A 25410-nucleotide genomic window follows, 5' to 3' on the forward strand; every position below is an offset into this window, starting at 1 on the left:
GAAAGTGTCTCAGGATCAGGCCTGTTTTAGCAGTATTTGTTGTTTGAAATGTGTAACTGATGGAACTGCGTCACTTCAGACCACCACCTCTCCGTCACTCGCCTCTCTCTCTCTCTCTCTCTCTCTCTCTCTCTCTCTCTCTCTCATTTCGGTTGAGGGTTCATGTGACCTGGGCGCCTCCCCCTTCTGTGGGATTGTGGCATGTTTCTGAAACACCACAACGACCACTGCATCCCTTCCTTTTCTTGTTTTTTTTTTTTATTATTGTAATATTTCCTGTTTGGTGTAAATACTGTCTCCTGTCCTGTTGCCCACGGTTACGTCACAGCAGACTCAGTGTGGTCACTTTTCTATATCTGTACATACATATATGTATAAAAACACAAAATACTTTCTCTTTTTGTATAAAAAAAGAAAAAAATAGTATTCTATATAAATATATATATATGTAAACAGTGTTTTATCCAATCTGATTGGATTTATGAATATATTCTATTTGGAGATTTGATGTTTTAAAGGTTTGGCAGTTTGACAGGAGGTAAGCACACGGTCTGATGACATCAGGCCATTGTTTGTTTGTTTACAGATGTTGAGGATGGCTGGATATTGCTGTCGTAGTGGTTATTGTTGTTGTTGTTGGAGGTGAACAGCGAGCTCCAGTTCCTCTGGCAGGACCAGGCGGGCAGCGCTGCCCTCCACAGGCAAACAGCAGCAACTACAGAAAAGGGGATATTAAGGTCAAAAGGTCATGACTGGGTAAATAGGTTGGTCCAGTGATGTATTTTTGTAGTCCAGCAGGGAGTTCGCTAGCCCCTCCATGTCTTAAGATATTCATTTAGCCCTGAACATATCACAGTGCCAGGTCCTGTAACTCGGACATTTTAGCCACTGAGCGGCTCCAAAAATGTGTTACAGCGACAATGTTGAAGGGCGGCGAGTCCTTGGAGGACCTCCAAGAGACGTCAGGGAACGGTACAAAGCTAATGTTCTTCTTAGCTTAGATGATGATAGTCATAAATCACTCACGACCATTTTCATAAAGGTAATTGTTCCGAAAGTGAAGTGGCTAAGAGGACTGCCTACCCGCCGGTGAGTTCATGTTTTCAACATTCTCGCCGTAACAAATTTCATGATCCACTCGGCGACCGCGGTGGTGTGCTATGGTGTGCTGCTCCTGGATCAGGGCTAACGAACCATCCAGTGACTGAAGTGGCGATTCAGGACCGCGTAATTAGCCAACAACTGGCTAACCTTTAAAAAAATGAACTTGCTCTGGTGCCGGTTACGTAAACTCAACTCAACCAATTAAAACAAAAGAAAGAAAGAAAAATATGAGTTGGCAAATATGCGTGTACGACTGTCTTGACAAATGAACAATTCTCCAACTGAAGTTAAACTTCCGCTAGCTATTTGTTAGCAACTTCCTTTGTCAGAACTCAGGAAAGCTTTAAAATGGATGAACGTGGTGTTAAAAGGTTCAAGCTAAAAGCAAAAGAAAAAAAAAAGAAAAAATACAACCAAAACTCTGTACACATCCCATCCACTGTGGACAGCCATGGCTCAAACATGCCAACCACAGTAAGGTTGCTGTCTTCACGAGGTCTCTTTATTCTGAGCGCCAGTTCAGTGCTTATTTCTTTCCAGTGGTTTTTGGAGCGCTTTAGGCTACTTTCAGACCCAATTCAGGCGTCGTGGCGATCAGCGCATGGTTGTGCGGCGGAGTGGGGGCTCTTGAATCTGTTTCAACTTTTACCACCGCCACATTCAAAATGAATGAGAGGACTTGGTCCAGCTCCTGTTTTAAAAGCACAGCTCAACTTTTTTAGAGATGCGAAGCACATTAGAGGCTGGAGATGTAAGCTACCGCCACTTCTCTGCTCGTTGAAGATGCCCAGTGGACGCAAAAGCTTCAGAACTGGACCATTCTATTTATCCTCTACCTACAGAAACTCAACTCAGAAAACACTACGGAGTCACTCAGTAAGCTGACTCTGCCAGACACCATCTTCAACCTCACTAAAGTCCGCTTCCCAGGACCCTCTGTGGTGCAGCGAGTGTTGTAGCTGACGCTGCCACCTCCGAGTCTCATCTGTTCAAAGCAATATAACAAAGAGGGAGAAAAAGTACAATGTCCAGCTTCAGCATTGCCATGGTAACACAGCAGACAGCGTCACAGCTTACGTCCTTCATGGAGCTCCCCCTGGCTTTTACACATGTGGTCGAGTGCTGTTTGTGTGTGTCATCTGTCAGGTGGAGTGGACAGAGGTATTGCTTGATCCACAGACTGATTGATTTATTGAGCTGTGTTTCCAGGCGGTTCAGTGTAGTCTTTTTGTACTAATGTAAACACTAAGGCCATTTTGTCCATTACACCAGTAGTCAGTAACAGCGGCGCCTCCTGAGTGGTGGAGCTGGATGGCTCGGCAACTCAAGGTGTCTTAAGACTGACCAAAATTAGCCGCCGAACACGGTAGCGTCGGATGGTGTCTGAGCTCGACTGGAGTTCACGCGGGCGCGAAGGAACAAAACAAACGGGCAAGCGGCAACTACCACAGCTGAGAAGCCTGTCCACTTCATAAATGCCTTAATATTTTCTCAACTTTTTTTTTTTAAATGACCACCAACAAGTAATGAATTCAGATTGTCTGTTGAAGACTTTTGTGTTTTCCCTGTCACTGGGGCAGCATCTAGTGGCCATTAGAGGAACTGCAGCTTAAAATATATAGTTTTCAACATTCAGTTCTGGTTTATTTACAACTCGGGCCTTATATTTTTGGCGGGTTTGGCCATCCTTCCCATAAGTAATAATAAGAACACCGCACTCACCAGGTCGATGTGGGAACGCAACAACTTTGCGTGTAGATGGGGCGAGACACAAAAATAAATGCCATATTTCCATCATGTTTTCCGTTGTTTTAACTGATGCGGTTAAACTTGTGGATGGAAACATTCATTTGTTTTCCAGAAATGTAAAAGTTTGTGCTACATCTAGACGGAAACTATATGCTATAAATGCTTTTCCCCCTTAGACATGGTCGGACAGCACATCGTCTGAACGCCTTCCGTTGTGGTGGTGGTGGTGCTGTTGTTGTGTTCCGAGATGTCGGCGAGTACTTTTGCCATCGCAATCAATGGAAATGACAAAAGCACGTAAACGAGACCCAAATTGTAATAAACGGAGTGATCCTTTAAGTCGGGGCGGTTTGCAGCTCGGTCTCGCACCGAAGGGCGCACATAAGCACAGATTGCGGACCGAAGCTTTTAAGAGGCTGCCATGGTGGGTTTGTGCTGAGACAACAAAAAAAAAAAACCCCACCACCACGGCCACCTGGGCTCTGGTCCCGAGTCCTGATGAAAACAAGGGGCACCCAGAGAACCACCTGCGCCACCCGAGTTTCTCTCATGTACATTTACAACAATAACTAATAGTGCTGACAGAGTCTTGACGGTTTGCGTCGTCGGGGTGACGGAACCTCCCCAGTCCAGAGGCTACGCAGCTTTACTGTTGCTACCACCCACCCACACACACACACACACACACACAACTAAACGCACACTTTCACACACACACACACTATTTTGCTACATGAGTTAATACTGTATATTTCTTGATATGTTTGATACTGTGGTGTAAATGTAGTGTCCTGCTATGATGCGGTGTGTGTGTGTGGGGGGGGGGGGAGGTATTTTTGGACTTTTGGGTGGGACAGAAGAGGTTCAGTATCAGTGTGACTGTCACCTTCTCTCTCTCTCTTTTACCTCCTTCTGTTTTTTTTGGGGGGGTTTTTTTGAGGGGAGACGTCTTCGCCGTTACCGTTCTCTCGTCCGGCTCGTGACTGAAAAATTGGAACCGTTCTTTTTTTTCTTTTCTTTTGTTGGAACTGATCACAAGCACATTCCTGACTATTCTCTGTGTGTGCTGTCGTTTTATCCAGATTCTTTCTCGTCGCGACAATACAACATGTGTCTAGTTCTCGCTGACTCACATGTATATAAAGTGCATATATGTGTACACATGTGCAATACACGCTATTCGAGCAATCTATTACTGTGACTATTATTGATGATGATGATGATGATGATACGTGTCCCTTTTTCAAAGTCTCCGCCCGTTTCTTTTCTTCTCGTCCTGGTTTCTCGTTGATGAATTGTGTTGCAGGAGCTTAAAAAGGGAAGGCGACTCTTGTGATTCTTCACACTCGTTTCATTTCAGGGGTTTGTGGACATTTTAATGAAGCCCTTTTTTTTTTTTTTTATTATTCTCAATGTAATGTTGTGACGTTGATCCTGATTATGTTTCTTCGTTTTTTGTTTTTTTAAGTGGGCCTGTTGTTAAACTTGTCTGGAAACTCAATAAAGCAATTCACCGACTGCCTGTGGCATTTCCCGAAACTCATATAGCCATAACCCCCACCCCCGCCTCTAAAACCTCCTTTGGACAGAGCCAGGCTGGCTGTTTTCCCTGTTTCCAGTCTTTATGCTAAGCTAGGCTAACCGGCTGCTGGCTGCAGCTTCATATTTACCTGACAAACATAAGTGTGTGTGTGTGTGTGGTATCAATTTTCTCGTCTAACTCGCAGCAAGAAAGGAAATAAACACATTTCCCGAAAGGTCCAACTGGTCCTTTAACATTTCTGGACTAAAGTAGTCCAAGTTAAATATCCTGCAGTTTGTCCAACAGAGGGAACGATCAAGCCACCCATTCACCGACCTGCCCCTGGTTAGCTTAGCTGCTAACACTCTGGCCTGTTACGGCACCGTACGTGCAGTAGATTGCAGTTAAAAAGGAATTAATACCGTTTTAAACATGTTAATAATGAATTTATAAATATTAGAGAATTTCCAGCATCACATCTCAATCAGCTCAAATCACAGAATAATTTATCAAACACTGTAAGTACATTGGAAAGACTATTTTATACAAAAGGAATACACAACGTGCACTCAGCTGCAGAGGGAAACTAGCCCGACTCATCACCGACTAATGACAGTTTCACTTTTTAAAATCAAGGCCACTGTTTTCTGAAGAGGTGTGCGGTCTGAAACTCCACACATGCCGGCACTGGACCGGTCGGCTGGTGCGGTCTAGCTCTCCGGCGAGTAGATCTTGATGAGGTGCTGCAGCTCGGTGGGATAGCCGGTGACCGGGCAGCGGCGGTTGGCCTTCACGTACGTGTAGATGCAGCGGTAACAGAAGACGAAGCCGGAGGTGGACAGCACCGTGGCGTTGGTGCGAAGCCTCCGGCACAGGGGGCAGCCCCCGCCACCGGGGCCGGGCTGAGTCTGTTCGCCGCGATCAGCCGGGACGGGCGGAGGATCCCGGCCGCTCCGCTCCTGCTGCAGGTGGAGGGGGGGTGGGGGGGCGGGCAGGGAGGTGAGGGCTTTCACAGCGCTCTGATTGTCTGAGGAGTACCACCACTCCAGGAACTGCAGGAAAAAAACGCCCATGGAGAGGGAGGAGGAGAGGGACAAGGCTACGCCCCCCGCTGCTTGTGACATCAGCCCCCACGCCCTCTGCACCAGGCTGCGAACAGAACAACAATGCATTGTGGGTGGCGGATTTAAGATCTTTGTCTAAATATTTTCATATTGTTTGACACAGAGACTTACCTCCCCTCAGCCGGGTTGCCAGTTTTGCTAGTCTTCCGCTCCATGTCTCTGATATCTTGAGCGTTAAGTCGTGCCAGTCTGACCCTGGCCAGCCACAGCAGGGGGTTATGGGTCCCGGCGACTCCAAAGACAAAGAGCAGCTGCTGGACAAAGACCCAGGCCTGCCAGGCTGAGCTGACGTACGGGTACGCCGCCACGGCCGCCCGGTACAGCCTCTGGCTCCTGGTCTGCGCCAGCCGGATGGAGAAGTCCTCCTCGTCCCTCTGCCTCGCCAGCGTCGCCTCCAGCTTGGCCCGCAGGTACGGAACCAGGCACAGAAGAAGAAGCGAGCGCCAGTGCAACCTCCCGCGCAGCCCCAAGCGAACTGGAAGTCCTCGCCCTCCCGAAACTCTCTTCAGGCCGTAGAAGTTCTCGGAGAAGGAGGCGCTGCAGTGAGACAGGAAGTGGTTTTGGAGGAGGAGGTCCAGCAGCAGGTAGAGCTCGTCGAAGCATCGCCACAGGAAGCCAAAGCGGGACGGGTTGGACTCTGCCAGAACCTGAGAAGGTAACCAGCACCGGGGTTGTTATTTGTAGAACACGATTTAGGGCTGCACGATTCATCTCTGAGATCTCGGTTCTGTGTTGAAGTGATACTGCAGTGTTTGTATTTGTATTAGCAAAAAAACAAACCTGCAAAGTAAAAAAAACAGACACACTGACGAGCTTTACAGTGTTTTTCTTGAATGAATGAATGAAAAAGGGGCAGCATAATTCCCTGGCGACTGAGTGACGCTCACCTTCACAGCGTGCCTCAGTGCTGGCCTGACCGCCTCCATCAGGGACTCCTGTGCCAGGACCTCGAAGATCGACGGCTGCTCGTTGGCAGCGGTGGAGGTCAGATGGGCTCCGGCCTCTGCCATGGCTGCTGCAAAGACCACAACACAGGAAGGTTTGCTAGCAGCTCCAGGTTTGTGTCTCTCAACAACCCAGACTATCACTCAGTGACCACAGCTTACTGAACACACCTAAATGCTGATGTTTCTTTACTCTTAGGGCTAAAGTTCACACGACGACATGAAGCAACTCCACGGCGGCCTCAAACTACACAGGTGAGTTCAAGTGCAACACATTTCACGTTGTAACAATGTAGCCTCTAATTTTAAAAAGTGAATTACTTGTTAATCAAGTCTGTGAGACAACCAGTGAGGGTACAGAACATAGCACGTAGTTTAGCTAGCGGACACAAGTGGTCCTCTGACGTTAGTTAAACCCAACTGCAGGTACATCCAAGAACAAAATGCACCTCTGGTTAGGCAGAGATTTTGAATTGAAGTCAAATATATTAAGGACACGGGCAGCGGGGCTCGTTTACGGCTTCTTTATGCTGCAGCCATGCGGCCACACTTTGTCAACATACCTCCCTCTGCTAGCCGTTAGCTAGCTGTAAGTTGGCAGGACTGCGTCGCCGGCGTCTCCTGGCGTCTCTTCGGGCCCCAAACACAACACGCTCATTTGCAAAACACCTCATGTGTCGCCGGACACCGCAACAAACACAGAGAGAGAGAGAGAGAGAGAGAGAAAGAGATTGAGTGGCCGGTCGCCCTGCCGTTTGTCTCCCGTCACGGAGCGCTGCCCACAACATCCGCCACTTCCGCACGCAGACGCTTTCCTTCGCTTCAACTACGTCAAGACGCAGACGACCACGTCAAGACGGAGATTCCACGTCAAGACGCAGACGACCACGTCAAGACGGAGATTCCACGTCAAGACGCAGACGACCACGTCGTGATTACGCCGCTCCACCGGGCTCTTTCAGCTGGGGGGAGAAAACAGATCATTTAGCTTGCTGGGTGCAATGTGAGGAAATTAAAGTAGCTTGGTTCATGTTGTGATTTCAGGGCGAGTAAGCAATATGTTTCATGATGTAGACAAGGGCTCCAACTAACAGCTATTTTCATTGTTGATGAATTGATTGTTTAGTCTGTAAAAAGGTCAGGAAATGGGGAAAATGCCCATCTCAAGTTCTCAGTGTCCAAGGTGGCACCCTCTTGCCTGACTGACAATTTAATATGATTCTAAATGGAGAAAAAGCAGGAAATGTTCTCACTGAAGAAGTTGGAGCAACATTTTCAGAGTCGGGACCCAGCCGGACCCTTATGTCGGTGGAAACCGTGCTTTGGCGACTCATACAAACAAACAAACCAGCTGAGACACAGTGAGACTGGTGTTTTGGACTTTTGGGTTCTGGGACCCCAGGGTCAAGTACCCTGTGCCCTATAAGCTGTCTAACAGGTCTTTCTCTGTTGTGCTTGGAGATGCCTCTCTTTTGTGGGGTGCCCCAGGGGTCCATTCTGGGTCCCCTGTTATTTACTTAAGACATGCGACCCCTGGGGGCAAATCACGCGTAGACATAATAACGATTTTCATTGCTACGCCGATGAGCACCCTTTATTGTGTCTTGCCTCGCTGAAGTTACGAATTGGATGTAAAAAAAATCTCCTGCAGCTGAACGACTCCAAGTCAGAAATAATAAGAATTTCCCCATCTGTCCCCAGCGATCTCTCATCTAGTTTGGGTTCCTTATCTCATAATGTTAAACCAGTCCGGGCCCCTCGGCTGTGGAACTCGGAGAACTCAGTGTCCTCTTTTAAAGTCTCTTCTTAAAACTCACTTTTATCTCATCTGATGGTATTTGTTGTAATTATTTAAATGATTTTATCTTGTTATATATCTTATGTTTATATGTTTTTATTGTAAAGCATGAAATAAATAGTTATTATTATTATTATTATTATTATTATTATTGTATGTCAATCAGCTGTGGTTTTGTGTATCTGTCTGTCCGTCTCCCCCTCGGAAAAAATGCACACATACATGCAAACTCTTCACAAGATGTTAACAGCCTTTATGTAATATTAAAGTCAGGGAAACAGACGGACGGGGGGAAATGAGGGGGGGGGGGGGGGGGACGTGATAAAAACATCAAGACAAGCTGAGTGGATGAGAGAAAACATTTGGTGAGTGGAGGGGATTAGAGGATTACAGACACAGCTGACTGCGCTGACCGAGAGTCTCCATCAGCACCACCGCTCTGTCTTTGTCCCCCCCCCCCTCTCTGTCCTTCATCTCCCTGTCTGTCTCGTCGTCCGGTGAGGTCAGAGGAAATATAGAAGCTGATGATCCAGTGTGGAGATGTCAGGGCTCTTCATCGGCAGAGCGGGTGAGTTGGGCGTTTGGGAGATGGAGGCTCAGACCTTAGATCTCAGTCCACATGTTGTCTTAACTCTTTATTCTTGTGTAGTTGCATTTTTTAATTTGTCTTGAAAATGTAAAAAATACATAATATAGTTTTCACAAGCTGTTTTGCTTTCCTCCACTTATGAAGAGTGTATTATCAACCAGGAGAAAATAAATCGTTGTGTGCTGTACATTATAAAAAGCATTTATTATTTAACAAACTGGTCATTCTGTGGCTGCTTTCCAGCGAATAAGAAAGAAATACTGAATATCAGTATTGCTTTTACACTATGTCGATGTTCGTATATCGGACAGGCTCACTGAATGTAATCCTTTCTGCTGCTCTCTGCTCTTAATGACTGTGATTGTGTAATTATATTTGCATGGGAAAGGGAGGATTAACCGGAGTGTAACAGAAAGATTGAAAGTCAGTTATGTAATGATGAAAACTTGGCAACAGTTATTTTATAATGCTGGCATTTGATTGTAGAAAGCATGTGTAGGGTCACTCTTGGTGAAGAGGCAAAAAACAAAATATTGCATGCTTGCTAAATCAAAGTGGTTTAGGTGTCAAAGATTTTGTCAGTGTTTTGTTTTTTTGTTTTATTTTGTTTATTCAAATTAAAAATAGGTTTTACATTTCTATCTCCTTTTTCAGTTTTCAATTGTCAAGATACATTTCTCCAAAATCGTGTTCACTAAATCGTTTATAAAAGTAGTGTACAGACCCACATGAAACCACAGAAGAAAACTATAGTCTCACTGGAACTTTAAAGGTGCACTAGTCAATATTTTTATACTCATGTAGAACAAACAAAGTAATGTTTTCATTCAGTGTTGCTCACCAAAACGCATTCTGTGTATCCTTGAGGTCTACCGAACTTGTTGAATGTGTTTCCTTCCTCGTGAAACACATGCCAATTCAATTTATTAAATTAAAACTGGGACCCACTCATCAAAACATTGCTCCATAGCGCCACTAGTGGTCAAAAATTCAACACGGCACCTTAACAATGACTCGAATTGTGATGAACTCACAGGAAATGAATACCGACTCTTCATTTCCCCTCACGCATTTAGCTTCTTTTAGCTCATTGTTTTGGTTTTCCAGCTCTGATGAACCTCTGGTAAACCCACTGTTGCGCTACCAAACTGCCCTCAGACAAAGTTAGCCACTACCGGGTGAACATAGTGGAGCGTTTAGTAGCTAGGAGCTAAAATGGTGAGTGAATAGTATGTAAATGAATGTTGCCCCGTGTCTGCTGTATGTGTAAGTAGGAAACCGTTTACTAACACTTTTGCCTTCATATGCAAGCTCGACTTTGCTGATTTCAATTTGAATGTGAACTGAAAACTCTGCACTGTGCTTGCTTTCTTGTTTCCAGTTGCGTCTTGGCTTCGTGAGGGGAACGGCAGAATTAAACGACCAAGCTCCATTCAACTTTCCACACTTGAGCTACTCCTCTGAACAAGCTGCCCTCCCTCCTCTCGCTGTCCGGGGAAATATGTGTCTCCCTTTCCTGGCCCTTCTCTTTGTCCTCCTTGCCTTTTGTTCTCCCCCATCCCTTTTTCCATCCGCCGAGTGCTCGCGGCTGTGTCCACACCCGTGCATTTGCTACGAGCACGCTGACCTGGTGGACTGCCGTGGCCGTGGGTTCGAGCATGTTCCCAGGGGCCTCCCGCATGGCACATGGCTGCTCGAGCTGGGGGGAAACAACATGAGCGAGATTGGCACCCGAGCCTTCACCGGACTGTGGTCCCTGCGGGTGCTGATGCTGACCAACAGCCAGATACAAGAAATACAACCGCAGGTAGGAACGAAGGGATGGTGGAACTTTAAAAGGCAAAAAAAAAAACTGAAAATTGCACTGGAAATATTTGAAACTTTTGAAAGAATGTCAACAGGTTAAAATGATTTTTTTGCTTGGGAGATGTTGTATGAGAGATGCAATTGAAGGAGTTAATGTGTCAACTGAAGTACTGAAAGGGTTTGAAGTTGCAGCTGAAGAGTTAGAGATGCAAGCAAGTGAAATATTAGTTGACGTGTAAGCAATGAAAACAGTTGGATTGTCAGCTGACGTGTAAATGCTGAAAGCAGTTAAACGGCATTTTAAGAATAAGAGATAAAAGCAGTGGAAACGTCAGTTGAAGTGGAAGCCCTGTGCACTGAAAACAGTTGAAGTGTTGAAGTGTAATCACTGAATGCAGTTGAGCGGTCATCTGAAGAGTAAGAGATGCTAAAGAGATGTTGAAATGTTAATTGATGTGTAGATGCTGAAAGCAGTTAAATTGGCAGATCAAGTGTAAGCCAGAGAAGCAGTGGCTATGTCAGTTGAAGTGGAAGCGCTGTGCACTGAAAACAGTTGAGTTGTCAGTTGACATGCAAGGGTTGATGTGTCACTAGAAGTGTAAGACAGGAAAGTAGTAGTATAACGTTCAGTTGAAGAGAAATCTGTTGAAGTGTCAGTGCGCACTCTGAAAGCAGTTGAACTGAAAGAATAGAAAACAGATGAAGTGAAGGAAGGAGGAAAGGGGGAGGGAGGAATGTTAAAAAGAGGGTCTGTAGAAGGGCTAATAGTAAAATATATGCATCTCACTGTCTTTCTGTCTCTCTCTCTCTCTCTCCACAGGCATTTTTCTCCTTGTCCTTCCTGGAGAAACTGGACCTCAGTTGGAACCAGCTAACATCTCTCCCCGTCGACTTCTCAGCCAGTCTGGCGGCTCTCAGAGAGCTGCGACTGGCGCACAACAGCTTACATCATATATCTGGATACAGGTACCTGTCTGTCTGTTGGACCTCGAGGTGCAACGGAAGTCCGTCTCTCTTCCACCATCATACTCCATATTCCTGTTAGCACAGATGTGTATTGTTTATTCCATGCCTTCTTTTCACGCTGAAGAGAGTCTTTGCCCGCACATTCATTTCTTCCCCTCGCCCTAATGTTGGTAGAACAAAACTACATATCATCAGTTGTATACTAAGACTGTGAAGCTTTGGAGTTAAGTCTACTACGTCGACTTTGGATGTCCCGAGTTCCTCACCTTGTCCGTACGGGTGAGCATAGACATCCTGCGAAGGACACTCAGCCAACTCGTCCTTTTGGTATTTACGCAAAGCTCATGACCATAGGTTAGGGCTGTAAGCTACAATTACTGGTAAATGGAGAGCTTCGTCTTCATTCTTAGCTCATCCATCGACACAACAGTCTGTGTTACTGCTGACGCTGCACCGACGCACCTGTCGATCTCAAGATCCACGATACCTTCACTTGAGAGCAGAAAGACTGTGAGATACCAGAAACTTGGTTTGTCTGGCAACACGGAGGTCATTGCTAAATGTAAAGTTTCAAAGCCGCTATAATCAGTATTTTTTATGATATTATCACCGGACTCCGCAGTCCCCTTCGGCTTCACGTAGCTTTATAGCCTCTTCCAGCTCATTGTTCTGGTTTTCATACGCTCAACTTTACTGTTTCGGTTCACTCTCACCGCTCTCATAGTGTCGTTTTTTGGCTGTCTTCAATGCAAAAGTTCTAAAACTTGCTGTGCACCAAAAGACAGACAAAGTTAGCGACTATAGCAAGTGAAGACTCTAGATGCTAAAGAGCCAGATCTTTTTAGAGGCCATAAACAGAGATAAAAGAGTGAATGTTGGACGATAATTGATGAGGCTACAGGCAGCAGTATTCAGCACATGTGGACTGAGTGTTGCGTCTCTGTCTCTCCCGCCTTCTGTCAGCTTGGAGTACCTGGACAACATGGAGAAGCTGGACCTCAGTCACAACCGGCTGGTGTCGGTCGGCCCCGGCGTGTTCAAGGGCCTCTCCAGGCTTAGACAGCTCTACTTGCACAACAACAGACTGACGGTGGTGCAGCAGGGGAGCCTGGATATGCTGCCTGGACTGGAGGTGTTTAAACGGCCGCTTAAAATGCCTCTACGTGCATGCCAAGTTGTCTGTCGTATGCCTGTCTGTCTGATTACCCGTCTGTCCATCTGTCCAGGTGCTCCAGCTGAGCAACAACAACATCTCTCTGATAGACGGCAACGCTCTGGCTCCTCTCTACAGCCTGGCGGTCCTCGCTCTGGAGGGGAACAACCTGCATCACCTCAAGTTTAAAACCTTCATCAGCCTTCACACAACTGCGACACACATCCAGCTGTCAGGTTTCCAACATCACTGCTACTAAAACCCGCGCTCATCCTTTGCTGCTCATCAAGTTAAGAGTGGGGTTGGGTACCGTTTCAACGTTATCGACTCAGATTCCGATTCCCATTATCGAAACCGGTGCTTATCGAATCTTGGTTCCGGTTCCAATATTTTTCACCTGAGAATAACCAGATATCAATAATGCATTTTGCATGAACGGAGGAGACTCAACCGTGTAGCAAAAGCATGTAACCCCTTCACCTTCTATATAAAGGCTATGTCTTACTACGTTGCTAATGCTAACGTTAGCTGTATTCTGGCGCGACCGCAGCACATTGAACAACTTTTACAAATATGTAAAAGTTAGGAACCGATAAGCAGCATCGGAATGCACGCGTCTTATCGAATCCACGGCTCATCTATCGATGTCTTTATTCACGCTATTGCATAGGACGTTTTTCATAGTAAATAACTAGAGAAACAAAAAAAAAAGGGTTTCAGTGTTGTATAATAGCAATAATAGTTTTCTCATTATTACTACACACCAAATTATTCCGTTTGAAAAGTCACCTTGTCTCGTTGTATCATGAAACCTCACCATTAATACACATCTCATTACAACAACAACAACAACCCTATCTTGGAATAAAATTACTAAAAGTTGGCATGCTGCCATAACAAGAAGTTCATATATGTCATTAAAACGAGAAAAACATTTCTAGCCAAAGCCTAAACCGGAGCCACGATCAATCATAGAACATAATGGATCCAGACATGTGACCGGGTGGCTTTATGGCTGTGGGGCTGCTTTAGTATCGTTCCGCGGTGCGTGTCAGCGTTGGCTACTGGCTGGCAGATGTTCTCTGGAGTGAACATCATCCCTACCCTCCCGCCAGCACGAGCAAAACACGCAAAAGAAGGCCAGCTGGCGGGAGGAATGGTGGTGAGCTTAAATGCACATTCAGTTTCACGGCCTCTCTCTCATCAGCATGAAAGCCCAGTATCACCTGTGAAGACCTGAGCACCGTTTCTGACAGCATACTGTATCTCTCTAAAGCCATACAGGACATTTATGTTTTTTAGAGCACAACAACATATCCAACCGCCTCTAGAAGTTGGGAATATGAGTACAATTGTCTTCATCAAACCGTGTCATCCAGTCAGTTTCAATTTTAACCACTGTAGACTACGATGCCCCCTCTTCAGGCAGCGACCTGATCTTTTTCTCCTGTTTGCAACACATGGAAGTTCCTTAACAACACGCTATATCAACAAACCGACTTATCAAGTGTTTATGCCGTTAAAATGAAGTGTCTTGGTTTAAAGCGAAGTTTCGTGGTATTGCAAGAGGATAAAATGATATGTTGCTATAACAACAAATGGTATGTAGTAATAATGAGGAAAACGTGTCGTGAAAATTTTAGTTATAAGTAAGTACGTTGGCAACATGGCAACACGCTGCCGTAAATAAGAAAATAAAAATGATGATAATTAAATGCATCAAACATGTTAGAAACCCTATGTGTTTAACGTTTATGTAATTGCACCATCTTTCAAATGATTCTGACTCACATCGTGCCTTTTACATGTAAGCAGACAAACACCAAAATATACTTCAATACCAAGTTTTCTTTGTGAAGGTCCATTTCAGAGTGTTAAATTAAACCAGAAAGATCTTTCAGTGCTTGTGGGACTTCATAGGATTTAAGTTTTTTCTTTTGTTCCTGGCCGTGTGTAGGAGGATTTGAAACTAAACTGAAATGCTTTAGATATACATGTACATATAGATATACATATACAAATTAAAAAGTAAATGAACAGATAACTTCCTGGGGTCTGTTTGACTCGACACCTCTGAGCCTTGTGTCATCTCCTTCATTGATACCTTTACCTTTGCCGTTGCTCCCCCAGGCAACCCGTGGAGCTGTGACTGCGACCTGCATCGCGTCTTCAGCAAGATCTTGCACGTTCGCCACCTCCACATCGACGACTACCGCAACGTGACGTGCCAGGACCCGCCGCAGCTTGCCGGGGCCTCGCTGGCCTGGGTGGACAGCCAGCTCTGCGTGGCCGAAACGGCCACCGTGCTCGTCATCACAGTCACCGTTCTGGTCACCGTGGTGGCGGCTTTGGTGATGGCGGAGAGGAACAGGAAGAGGAACACTGGGAAGAACTGGGACACCGAGTCACAGACGCAAACGTAGAGCCCACCGCTCCTCTGGTGCCAAGAAGGTATGCAGCGTACAAGATGGCTGCCACAAAAAAAAAAAGACGATTTCTTGAATGGACGAATTCCCTTTTTTCCTCTGATATTCAAACAGGCAACAGAATGTACTGTATGTCTAGAAGACCTGAAGGACGCTATAAGTGTGGTTTGAGTTTTCGCTCATGTTTTCACTTTACAGTATGTTTTCCATACATTTAAAGCTCCTATGTGTAGACTTTTTTTTTTTTGGAGATAAGTGTAACAGTTCAAGAGAAAATGAATGCAGGCAGTGTTGTTTTCAGTCTGCTGTGATACCACCACTTGGAGGCGCCAAAGACATTTTAAAATCCTACACATAGGGGCTTTATTATAAATTAAAGTGTATTTTAATGTGTGTGCAGAATGATAACAGCTATTTATTCAATGCCATTCAATTCCTGCACAGAAAGCATCCAGAGGCTTGCAATATTACTCGTTCACCAATCCAAACACTGGTGGATTGGTGAATGAAAAGGCACAACCGTAATGCAAATATCAAAATGAAACTGAAATTAAAGTTGCCGCTCTCTTTATCCGGCAGCTTTTCAGAACATCCCCTCTGAAAAGCAACTGCGATCAAGGAAAGACAGCAAATGCGTCCTAAATGGTCCCTAGTATGGGTCAAACTCCAAGAACACTGGCTCCTACATTTCCCATAATGCAACTCAAGAGAGAGTCTTTTATCAGATCCTCCCTGCCTGGTAAACACTCGCATATTTCAAACACCACACGTTCAGCTTCTAATGCATCAAAAACCAATAAGTCCAAAGCCTCAGTTCCAAAGTTTGGGTGCAGCATAGGAGAAGGCCCTGGCAGCCATTGGGCTGTGGTCGATGGTTGGTAGACCTGCTGATGAAAAGGCTGCAGGGAGCGAGCGGGGGGTGTCTGTGAGATAAGCGGGGGATGGATTATGAAGCGCTTCAAATGTTAATAATACGATTAGTTAATCCGTGTAGGAGCCCGTGTAATTGAATCAGCAGGGGAGTGACAGTATTCGGCCTCAGCTTGGTTGTTTTTTTCTTCACATCCATAAAATGCAGTGTATGCTGTTTCACCCCCCCCCCACCCCCTCCCGTTTTAATCCATCCATTCCAGTTCATCTAAATACATCCACCTGTAATGGTTACCTGGGTAAACTGTAATAAACAGATTGATACTGTATGTGGTGTAGTCTGCCCATTTTTAGGGACTGTACAAAAATTATTTTTAAGTAAGCATAGGGGTCATAAAGTTCTTAGTATTTTTTTAATTAAATATTTGACCTTCCCAGTATCTTAAAATAATGTAACAGTGTTACATTGGTACAACTTAATAATGAAAAAAGGCTTTAAGTTGCTTTTGGCGAGGGGACATTCACTCACTAACACAAATCCATGGATGCTCTGTGTTTGTCAACATTGACACGTTCGTCCTGTTAACTATTTGTGGTGGTGGGGAAAAGCCTGTCATCCCCTGCACAGTGTGTTTTTGTTTTGTTTTGTTTTTTTTAATCAGGAGGAGGTGGGGCCCAGTTAAGAAGTAGCGTTAGCTGCTAACGCTTGCGGTAACTGGCGCGTAGACCGCTTCACGCAGCGCGCGCGTAGCCTTTGGTTTGTGTAGCCGCTGGCCCATTTTAAGAAACTAGTCTATCAAACTAGTCTTTTCAGCCAGTATTAATACTTCACTGATAACATAAGATTGCAAACTTGTAATTTCACTGAGCGTCCTATTAGCCGCCTGTGACTGTCTGATGTCCACTGTCAGAGGACCATATGTCTCCGGATTACTGCTGGACTGATCGAGGGAAAGAGAAAAACAGTCCTATTGAGGTCGTAGGCCAGATGTCAAGATGATTACTGCTGGACTGGAATACATTTATTAAATGTGTGTGTGTGTGTGTGTGTGTGTGTGTCGGGGGCTATTAAAGAGGCCGAGACAGAGGCCAGACTGCCATTCTGTTGTCCTCGCTGTGTGCCTTCATTGGCACCTTCTCATATTGATTAAGATTCTTTTTGAAATGTCAGAATCCCATCAGAGAAAAACCAAGGCTGTGTCCCAAACCGCTTCCTGTTTACTGCGTAGTGCACCACCTCTACTGCCGCCGTTTCATTTGAATGTCTCGAAGTGTGCTCTCTGAAGATTCCGCAACGCCCACAACGTGATGCACCACATTTTACGGGGTGCCAAAAATTACAGTTGGCGTGGCTCTACACCCGTCGGCGATGATGCAAAATGATACGCACGTGTCCCGAAATCTCAATTTGCTGCCTCCTGTCGAGTGTCCAGCCCAAGGGAGCGATTTTGGACACAGCCCAACAAAAAACTTCAAAGAACCACTGAGACCAGTGTTGGGCAAGTTACCGTAATCAGTTTCTCATCACACTAGTCGTTGACAAGTAATTGCATTACTTTACTAATTACACAGCAGCAAACGTCACGTGCTACATTGCTAGCTTTGCTTAGCGTTCGTCACTCAGCCCAGCTTCGTCAAAGGTGCTTTTAAACAACTCCAAGTCCTCCACAAGTCACGTCTTCTGTATTCAACACGTGTAGGAATAGCAAACGAGGCGCTGGGGTTTAACAGACCTACAATTTGGAGGGATTTACTGTCCGTCCTAGCCTATCCTACCAGCTCAGCGTTAGCCTCCGTGACTGCACGCAGCTTTCCAGAAGTTCCGACCTCAGCTCCGGGGTTCACACACCTCCGACTCTCAACAACACTCCTGAATGTGGGCGTAGAGAGTTGGAAAACGGACCTCTATTTGTAGTTCTATGGAAGACAGACGGCCCCCCAATGTTTTTTGAGTATATTGTGCTTAATTAGCAAGGTAAAGTTTTAATGTTGCTTAATATTGTTTATTAGATATAAAAACCTGTTAAATCAACTGAACGGCATGCGGCACCATCCGTGTGGGCAATGAGGGAAGCATTAAGCTCAAGCGCTGGTGGCTAACATTAGCAGGCCAGCTCAGAACACGCAGCATGTGAATAAAACTTTGGGACTACCAGAAGTTTCTCCTCTTTTGGTAGTGGCTAACCGCCTCGCCGTACAGCTAAGCTAACATTAGCACGTCTCGGAGCAGTCCCTCCCCCGGACACGGAGAAACAAACCGATATTAACGCGCCATCTGACCAGGGACACAACAGGATTACGCCAAAAGTGGACCGTAAATGACATGTTGAAAGCCTGTATCCAAACAGAAAGTGGCGACCCCACTGACTGTGCATCGGTCAAAAGCTGAAGGGAAGGACGGATCTCGTCGTGAACGGGAGACACATTCTGCCTCGCTGTCTCTCTTTCAGCTAACAGAACCGAACAGCCAGGAACAGCAGGGATTAGATGGAGATTTACACTGACCGACAGCAAGGATATTTCAGACACAAAGTAAATGGTGGGGGCTGAGGAGGATGGATCTCTCCTGGTGGATGAGAGTTGCAGTGCAAATGTCCCATTTGATGAATGGCAAACGTAAAGCGGCTACGTTTTGACAAGGAAGACGAATGTGTGGAGCAAAACAAGAGATGATCTCCGGTTCTGCTGCATCAAATTTCATTCCTTATTTTTAAAAACTGTGACAGTGTGATGGGAGAGCAATGCCGGTGCTGGGTCACGGGTCTGCGCACAGACTGGTTTTTATTTCATCAGAGGTCAAATTCCAGCCTTCCTTCCTGAAACTGGCCCTAACAGTGTCAATGCACTCCCGCTCAGCACAGCACCACACACAACTGGCTGCGGTGCGTTGTTTCTGAATGTACAGGAGCGGCTTGTGCTTGTGCTCCTCATGTACTGTAAACAGTGTTTTTTTATATTTGAAACTGCTTGTGTGTGTGTGTGTTTGGGTGCGTAATTTGAGCTCTGTGCGGGAAAGGCGGACTCCACCAGTGACAATGAAAACTACTTAGAACTCTTAACACAGAGGTTCCCTGGTTTGCTTTTTTAAACCAAGGCACACATTCATAATGTTTTTTTTGTTTTTTTTAGCATCCCAGTCCATTTTTCCCCCCCGCCCCTTGAAATTATTTGGTATAGCTGCCACATTTGACCGTTTTTCGTGAAAATAGTAAGCCAAGTAGCTTTCAGAGACCTTCTGTCGGCCGTCTCGACTGTGTTGAGGGATGAGATGCATCAGCATTTCTTTTAGCTCTATTACAGTGACACAAATCTTTCTGATCATCTCATTTCGTGTGGGGAAACTCAGGAGCCAGAAAGCACGTTGTGTTGCTATGACAACCAGCAACCGTGAGCTCTCGTCACCAGTCTTAGCTGGGGCATCACTGCGTATTTAACAGCGGTTTTGGAAAATGTTACATAAAAATATACTTTTATATAATATAGAAAATAATATTTATAATATATAATATCGCCTCACTTTTGGTGCTGTGAAACATTTTTATAATTGTCAAGAAGTCCTCCAAATTATATGACAAAGAAATGGTGACACATTTAAGTGTTTTCTGATCTGATGTACCCCCCCCCCCCCCATTGGCAGGACAACATAATTAGTCCAAAACTGTTACAAATCACTGCTAAAAAAATGGCTTTGTCACTTGAACGTACACACATTTTGTTTAATTTTGGCCCACTTGCTGAAATGGCCCGATGCTGGTGGTCATCTCGGGAGGACCGTCTCAAAACCAGTCGAAGACTCCAACTAATGTCCAGTTTTAGGTGTGTGTGTGTGTGTGTGTGTGTGTGTGTATGGTGGGCATGAGTTATTCAAACAGATTTTGTAACAAAGCAGCCGCAGGTGGACTTTGCCTGCTGGGCACAGAGACACTTCAACAGGAGTGTGAGAATGTGTCAGCGCTGCACAGCTCTCAGCAGGAAGATGACCTCCACCAAGGTACCTGTCTGTCTGTCTGTCTGTCTGTAGCGTCTGGTCCTTAATGTCCGGATGTCTTTTGGTTACAGTGTTTGCTTTCTTTTTGTTACAGATATGTTCTGTCTTCGTTAAAGTGTGGGTGTTGTGTGTAACCAGTGTGGTGGTGGCAGGCCCAGTGGAATTGGTGAGTGAACTGTCCCTTTGACCCTTCACCTTAAACTCGGCTCTTTATACTGACTCAACATAACTCTGTCCTGACTCTCTCCACAGACAGCAGCCAGGCAGAAACAGGGTAGGTAGTGTGTGTGTGTATGTAACTGTCTATATTTGTGTGATGTATGAATGTATGCACGTGTGTGCATATAGGAACCATTCAAATTAACATTTTACTCGCAAAGTGTCTCTTAACATTTGACTGAGACATGGATCTGCGTCCCAGGGGCCGCTGTTCTTTTTTACGTCTCCTACCAGGGCCAGCTGAGAGACATACAGTTTGAGCCAATCGTCTTCAACCACGTGCTGGTGAACCAGGGCTCCGCCTACAACAATGACACGGGCGTGTTCATCGCGCCGGTCGCTGGCATCTACCAGTTCGTGTTTGCTGCCCAGCTCTGCCGCGGAGACCACAACAACGTATGGTACTTCATGGTCAACGGGGTCCGGAAGATGGCCTGCCATGCTCAGGTACACGCATTCTTTCTAATGGCCAGCAGGGTTTGAAACTACTGGTTTGAAAAAGAAGTCCAATTGTATAGAAGTCTATGAGAAAATGGCCCTACTTCTCACTTGATTTATTACCTCAGTAGCCATTTTCCTAAATAATTATGGTCTCAATCTCATTTTTAACAGGGCTACACAAGACTAAACTGAATTAATTTGAAGTGTGCTAAACATTAGACTAAACTAAACACACACTAAGCTGAAGTAAACTCAGGTCAAATAAATTAGACCAAATGTAACCATCGGACAATCGCGGTGAAAAGAGTGGTGGTTCTTTCTCAAAACAAATTAAAGAGTAAATTAGCCTAAAAATGCCATCCTCTACTCCTGCCCCCCAACCCCCCCCCCCCTCCCAGATGTCTGGTGGTGACACAACCCTTAACACCTGCTACTTAATGGAGGAACTGAAGAAAGGTGACCAGGTGTGGGTGAGGCAGAATGTGGGGAGTTGCGCCTGGGCAAGCACTACCTCCAATACCATCACCTTCTCCGGGGTCCTGCTGGCAAGTGAGGGTGTGTCCATGCTGGGAGGGCAGTATGGCTCTGGCAGCTCCTGTCCACTGCCCAGCTTGGGCCGCAACATGGTGTCCAGCTCTGCTGGCCGGAGTGCCGCCGCTTCGTCTAGTGTGGCCATGGCTCTGCTGCTCTGCGGTCTCCTCTGAGATGAATCATGGCAACAGTGAGACAACAGTGCTGCAGGAATGAGTCCTAAAACCTGGACGTTAATTAGCATTTTTACACTTCCGGTTCCCCTCGTCTCAAATCAATGGGTTCTTTGAATGAGTTGAATGGGGGGAAAAAAAACATTTGGCCTAAAACTTGGACAAACTAAGAAGGAATTGACGAGTCATGTTACTGTGTGGTATGTTAGTCCCTGAGTTTTACAGGTAATGTAAAGTATGTGAATGTAAAGTAGCCTCAAAGGTTCATTAATTTGGAGTTTTTAGTGACATTAGTTACAGATTTGGGAATGGCTGCAACATCCGATGGATTTGCAACAGACTTGCAGAGGACTTGAGAGGACTGTTTCACTTCACGTCGCTTCATCATCGCACAGATAAGCCTTGAGATTTCACTACACTGCAGTGAAGTAGCAACACACTACCCAGGCAGATGAACATTGATTTCATTTAATTTAGTTTGTTATTTTATCAGAGCTCTGAGTAGTTTTTTTGGTTGTTTTCTCCTCAACCTTAAAGGACAGTGGAGGACTGAACTGACTGACAAACTGAGGTTAAACTAATAGGGCTAAGAGAGACTTAAGGATTTGTTATATTCTTGTGTACTGTTTGCGTTAAATAAATGCTGGCTGTATGTTCTGAGTATTATAAGCAGGCGTCCTGGTAATTTTTATTCCTCTACTCCTCCTTGAAAAGAACCTAAGATAAGTACTTGTACATACACAATAAGTAGTGCTTACACTAACAAGTGGCTAAATGAGACTACAGAGGTTGTCGCGGACACTGAACAGTCCGCCTTTACAGCCTCGTTATGTTTATACTCTCTCTATATATCTATATCTACCTATATTATCTTACAAATTGGAAGCTCAGCGGCGGTGACGTTGAAGTAACGCGACCATGGTGTAGTTCGTTTATGGCGAAGAAGTGGTGTTCATTAGTGAAGATTATCTTGCTGAAGTATCATAAACCTTTGTTTGCCACAGAGCTTATTTTCTGTGATGATCCAAAATCTAATAGAAAAATCCCCTTGGCTTTTTGTTGAGGGAACCAGGGTGATGCTAACTTCCCGGTTGGCCTACAAAAACACGTCATCCCTGCAACACCTTATTTTACTCTGATTTATATTTCTAAGGGTTCTAGCTTGACTTGCCGGATACCATCAAACGTACAGCTACATTATAGTGTTTCTTATGATTTGACTGCGAGTGAGATGAAATTCTTGCCGCATGTAACTCACGCACTGAAACCACAACTTGTTTTTACATTTCTTTTCGTGTGCAGATTAAACAAAAGAGCCACAGCGTGTTAGTGTAGCTATAGACGTGTTCTCCAGCTCCGGATTTCAAACACAAACGTGAGACTGACATTGATTGACTTTTCATCTAACTGTTGAAAAGAAAGCAGATACACACATATCTCAAATTTCAAACTGTTCTTTTAAATTGAGGTGTCACAGAAAAAGGGCCAATCGCTTTTTGTTTTGAGATTTATTTGCAGTTAGAGCTAAAGTTGGCGTGTTGTCCAACTGATCATGAGAGAAAATGTAAGACTATTTTCTTGTTTAACAGCATCAGAAAACTAGTTGTGGAAGAAGTAAAAGTATCACAGTAAAAGTACTCTCCTCAGTAAAAGTCAACATCTTACTGAAGTAAAAGTACAGTACTTAAAGTATCTGAAGTAAACATACTTATATGCAGAAAAAAACTTTAATTGTTATATTTATCACATATAGTTTTATATTATTACTGATGCATTTACATGTATGCAGCATGTTAACGGTCATGTTCATTTAACTGTCAAGGTGGAGCTCAGTTGAACTTACAATATAATATACAACAATAAATCATGTTCCATGAACTGACCATTTTTAAAAAAAAATGTACAATTTGAAAAATAACAAGATTTAAAATGAATGTAATGGAGTAAAAAGTATTTTCATTCAATTGAATGTTGAAGGGTGGGGCGGCCATTTTGTTCCCATTTGGATCACAGACTGTGGCTTTGATGAGTCTATGATGTCAAAGTACGAAAAAAGATCGTCTGTCAATAGAATGTTGGACACTCAAGCCTTTGATGTGTTCCGGAATTCTCGCTTGTGTACAAGGGGGGCGCCAGTCAGAAGTCGCTACCGTTGATCGCAAACACTTGAAGCACTTAGGAGACACAACCCGAGTGACAAAAACAGTTTGAAAGACACTTCGACAAGTACTGAAAACACTTCTCTTCAAACAAGAGCTTGGTTCTAGCAAGTCTTTATTGAACAGACAGGAAGAATCCTCAAGTCCCACGAACCTGACACTGATGGAGTACATAAATAACCATACTATGCTGGACCTCCCTTACCGGCCGCAAGCCGAGACTCTCCGCCGAAGAGAGAGGTCCCGGCCCCAGGCCCCAACTAATCCAGAGCGGGCAAGATATCAGCCACAAAACCACCTGATGCAGGTGGAAGATCTGAAAAGGCGCCTGCAGGTATCCAACTATTACCTAAAGCAGGAGAAAGCCATGAGGATGATGGCGGAGCGCAACAGAACCGCCGACAGGAGCAGCCTCCAGGCAATAGAGGGAAAACTGAGGGAGGAGATTAGCCTGAGAGTCGAGCGTGAAAAGGAGGTACAGAGGCTCAAAGAAGACATCAAAAAAATGAGTCTGTCCTCCGGATCGCTTCCAGCTGAGCCCCTGAATGAGTCAACTACCACTGACCACCTCAAAGAGGAGCTCCTGAAGGACTATAAAGAGCTGGAAAGCGCAGCTAAAAACAGTCCACCTCAGTCTTGCGCCCCCAAGACAGAACTGGAGATAGTCAGTCGCCAGTTTATGGAGAGAGTCTCCATGGACCTGAAGCTGGTTAAGAGGCTGGAAGCAGAAAAAGAAGCCCTTCAGCAGGAGATGGAGGCGATGAAGCAGAAAGAGGCCTGCAGAGAAGAGGCGACCTCCGAGCAGCTGGAGGACCTAAAGAGGCAGCTGCAGGAGACGACCAGCTCCAGCCTCCAGCTGGCGTCCAAGCTGAAGGCCCAGGAAGAGGCCAGTGAGGCGCTGGAGGACAAGGTGGAGGCGCTCACCAAGCAGATGAAGACGCAAATGTGCACGCTCATCCAGGAGGCCCTCCCCCTGAAGGAGACCGCTGAGGTCCCCGAACAGGCCGACGCTCCAGAGAGGGTCCAGGAGACGGTCCAGGAGACAATCCAGGAGACACTCCAGGAGACGCTCCAGGAGACGGTCCAGGAGACGCTCCAGGAGACTCTCCAGGAGACGGTCCAGGAGACGCCGAAGAAGCCTTCTGTGTGGAGGCGATTCAAGAAGTGTGTCACTCCCAAACACCGCCGCAAATACAAGACGCAGCAGCAGGAGTGAGACAGAAACACACACACACACACACACACACACACACAAACACACAACACCCCCCCCCCCCCCCCACACACACACACACACAGGCCGTAACAGGCCACAGGGCAGCGCGGAGGTTCAGTATTTGGCACATCCTCTCCGTGTCTGCGTGGGTTTACCCCGGGTCCTCCGGTTTCCTCCCACACACTACAACAAATATATATACAGTGCTTAACTAATGTATTAGACCACCTGTCAGAAAAACGACAAAACACAAACATTTTAGAAATCTGTCAAAAACCTGTTTCAAACTAAAACTTGTATTGTTATCTATTAGGCAAATAACATTTGAACTAATTTTCCCAATGCCGTGTCCACAAATGGAACCCCGTACCATAATGGAATCTCCACCGTGTTTCACTGTGGCTGCAACGCATCCAGCATCAAAACCTTCTCCAGCTTTTCTGCGGACATAAACACGACGATGCTGACCGGAGAGTTCGAACTTGGACTCGTCCGTCCAGAGTACCTTCTTCCAGTGTTTGTGCTCCCTGGCTACTGTGAGGCGTTTTTGGATGTTTGCAGGCCTCAATAACGGCTTCTTAGCAGCTATTCTTCCCTTTAAGCCTTGTTCCTTCAGTCGTCTGCTTCTGGTC

The 25410-nt window shown here is 45.5% G+C and overlaps 2 protein-coding genes across 2 annotated transcripts; one reads left to right on the forward strand and one right to left on the reverse strand.

Moving 5' to 3' along the window:
• Window positions 1-4805: 4805 nt before the first annotated feature.
• pex12 (peroxisomal biogenesis factor 12) lies at window positions 4806-7227 on the reverse strand. The gene is made up of 4 exons (XM_070923296.1): window positions 7007-7227; window positions 6387-6514; window positions 5611-6146; window positions 4806-5524 (listed from the first exon to the last, which is right to left on the reverse strand). The coding sequence occupies exons 2-4, from the start codon at window positions 6507-6509 to the stop codon at window positions 5086-5088; spliced, it is 1098 nt and encodes a 365-aa protein (XP_070779397.1). The 5' UTR covers window positions 6510-6514; window positions 7007-7227; the 3' UTR covers window positions 4806-5085.
• On the forward strand, window positions 6664-15178 carry LOC139299884 (leucine-rich repeat-containing protein 4). The gene is made up of 7 exons (XM_070922825.1): window positions 6664-6698; window positions 9938-9953; window positions 10410-10637; window positions 11457-11602; window positions 12566-12734; window positions 12829-12991; window positions 14886-15178. The coding sequence occupies exons 1-7, from the start codon at window positions 6664-6666 to the stop codon at window positions 15176-15178; spliced, it is 1050 nt and encodes a 349-aa protein (XP_070778926.1).
• The last annotated feature ends 10232 nt before the right edge of the window (window positions 15179-25410 follow it).

The sequence above is a fragment of the Enoplosus armatus genome, chromosome 17, assembly GCF_043641665.1.
Source record: "Enoplosus armatus isolate fEnoArm2 chromosome 17, fEnoArm2.hap1, whole genome shotgun sequence".
Lineage (NCBI taxonomy): Eukaryota > Metazoa > Chordata > Actinopteri > Centrarchiformes > Enoplosidae > Enoplosus > Enoplosus armatus.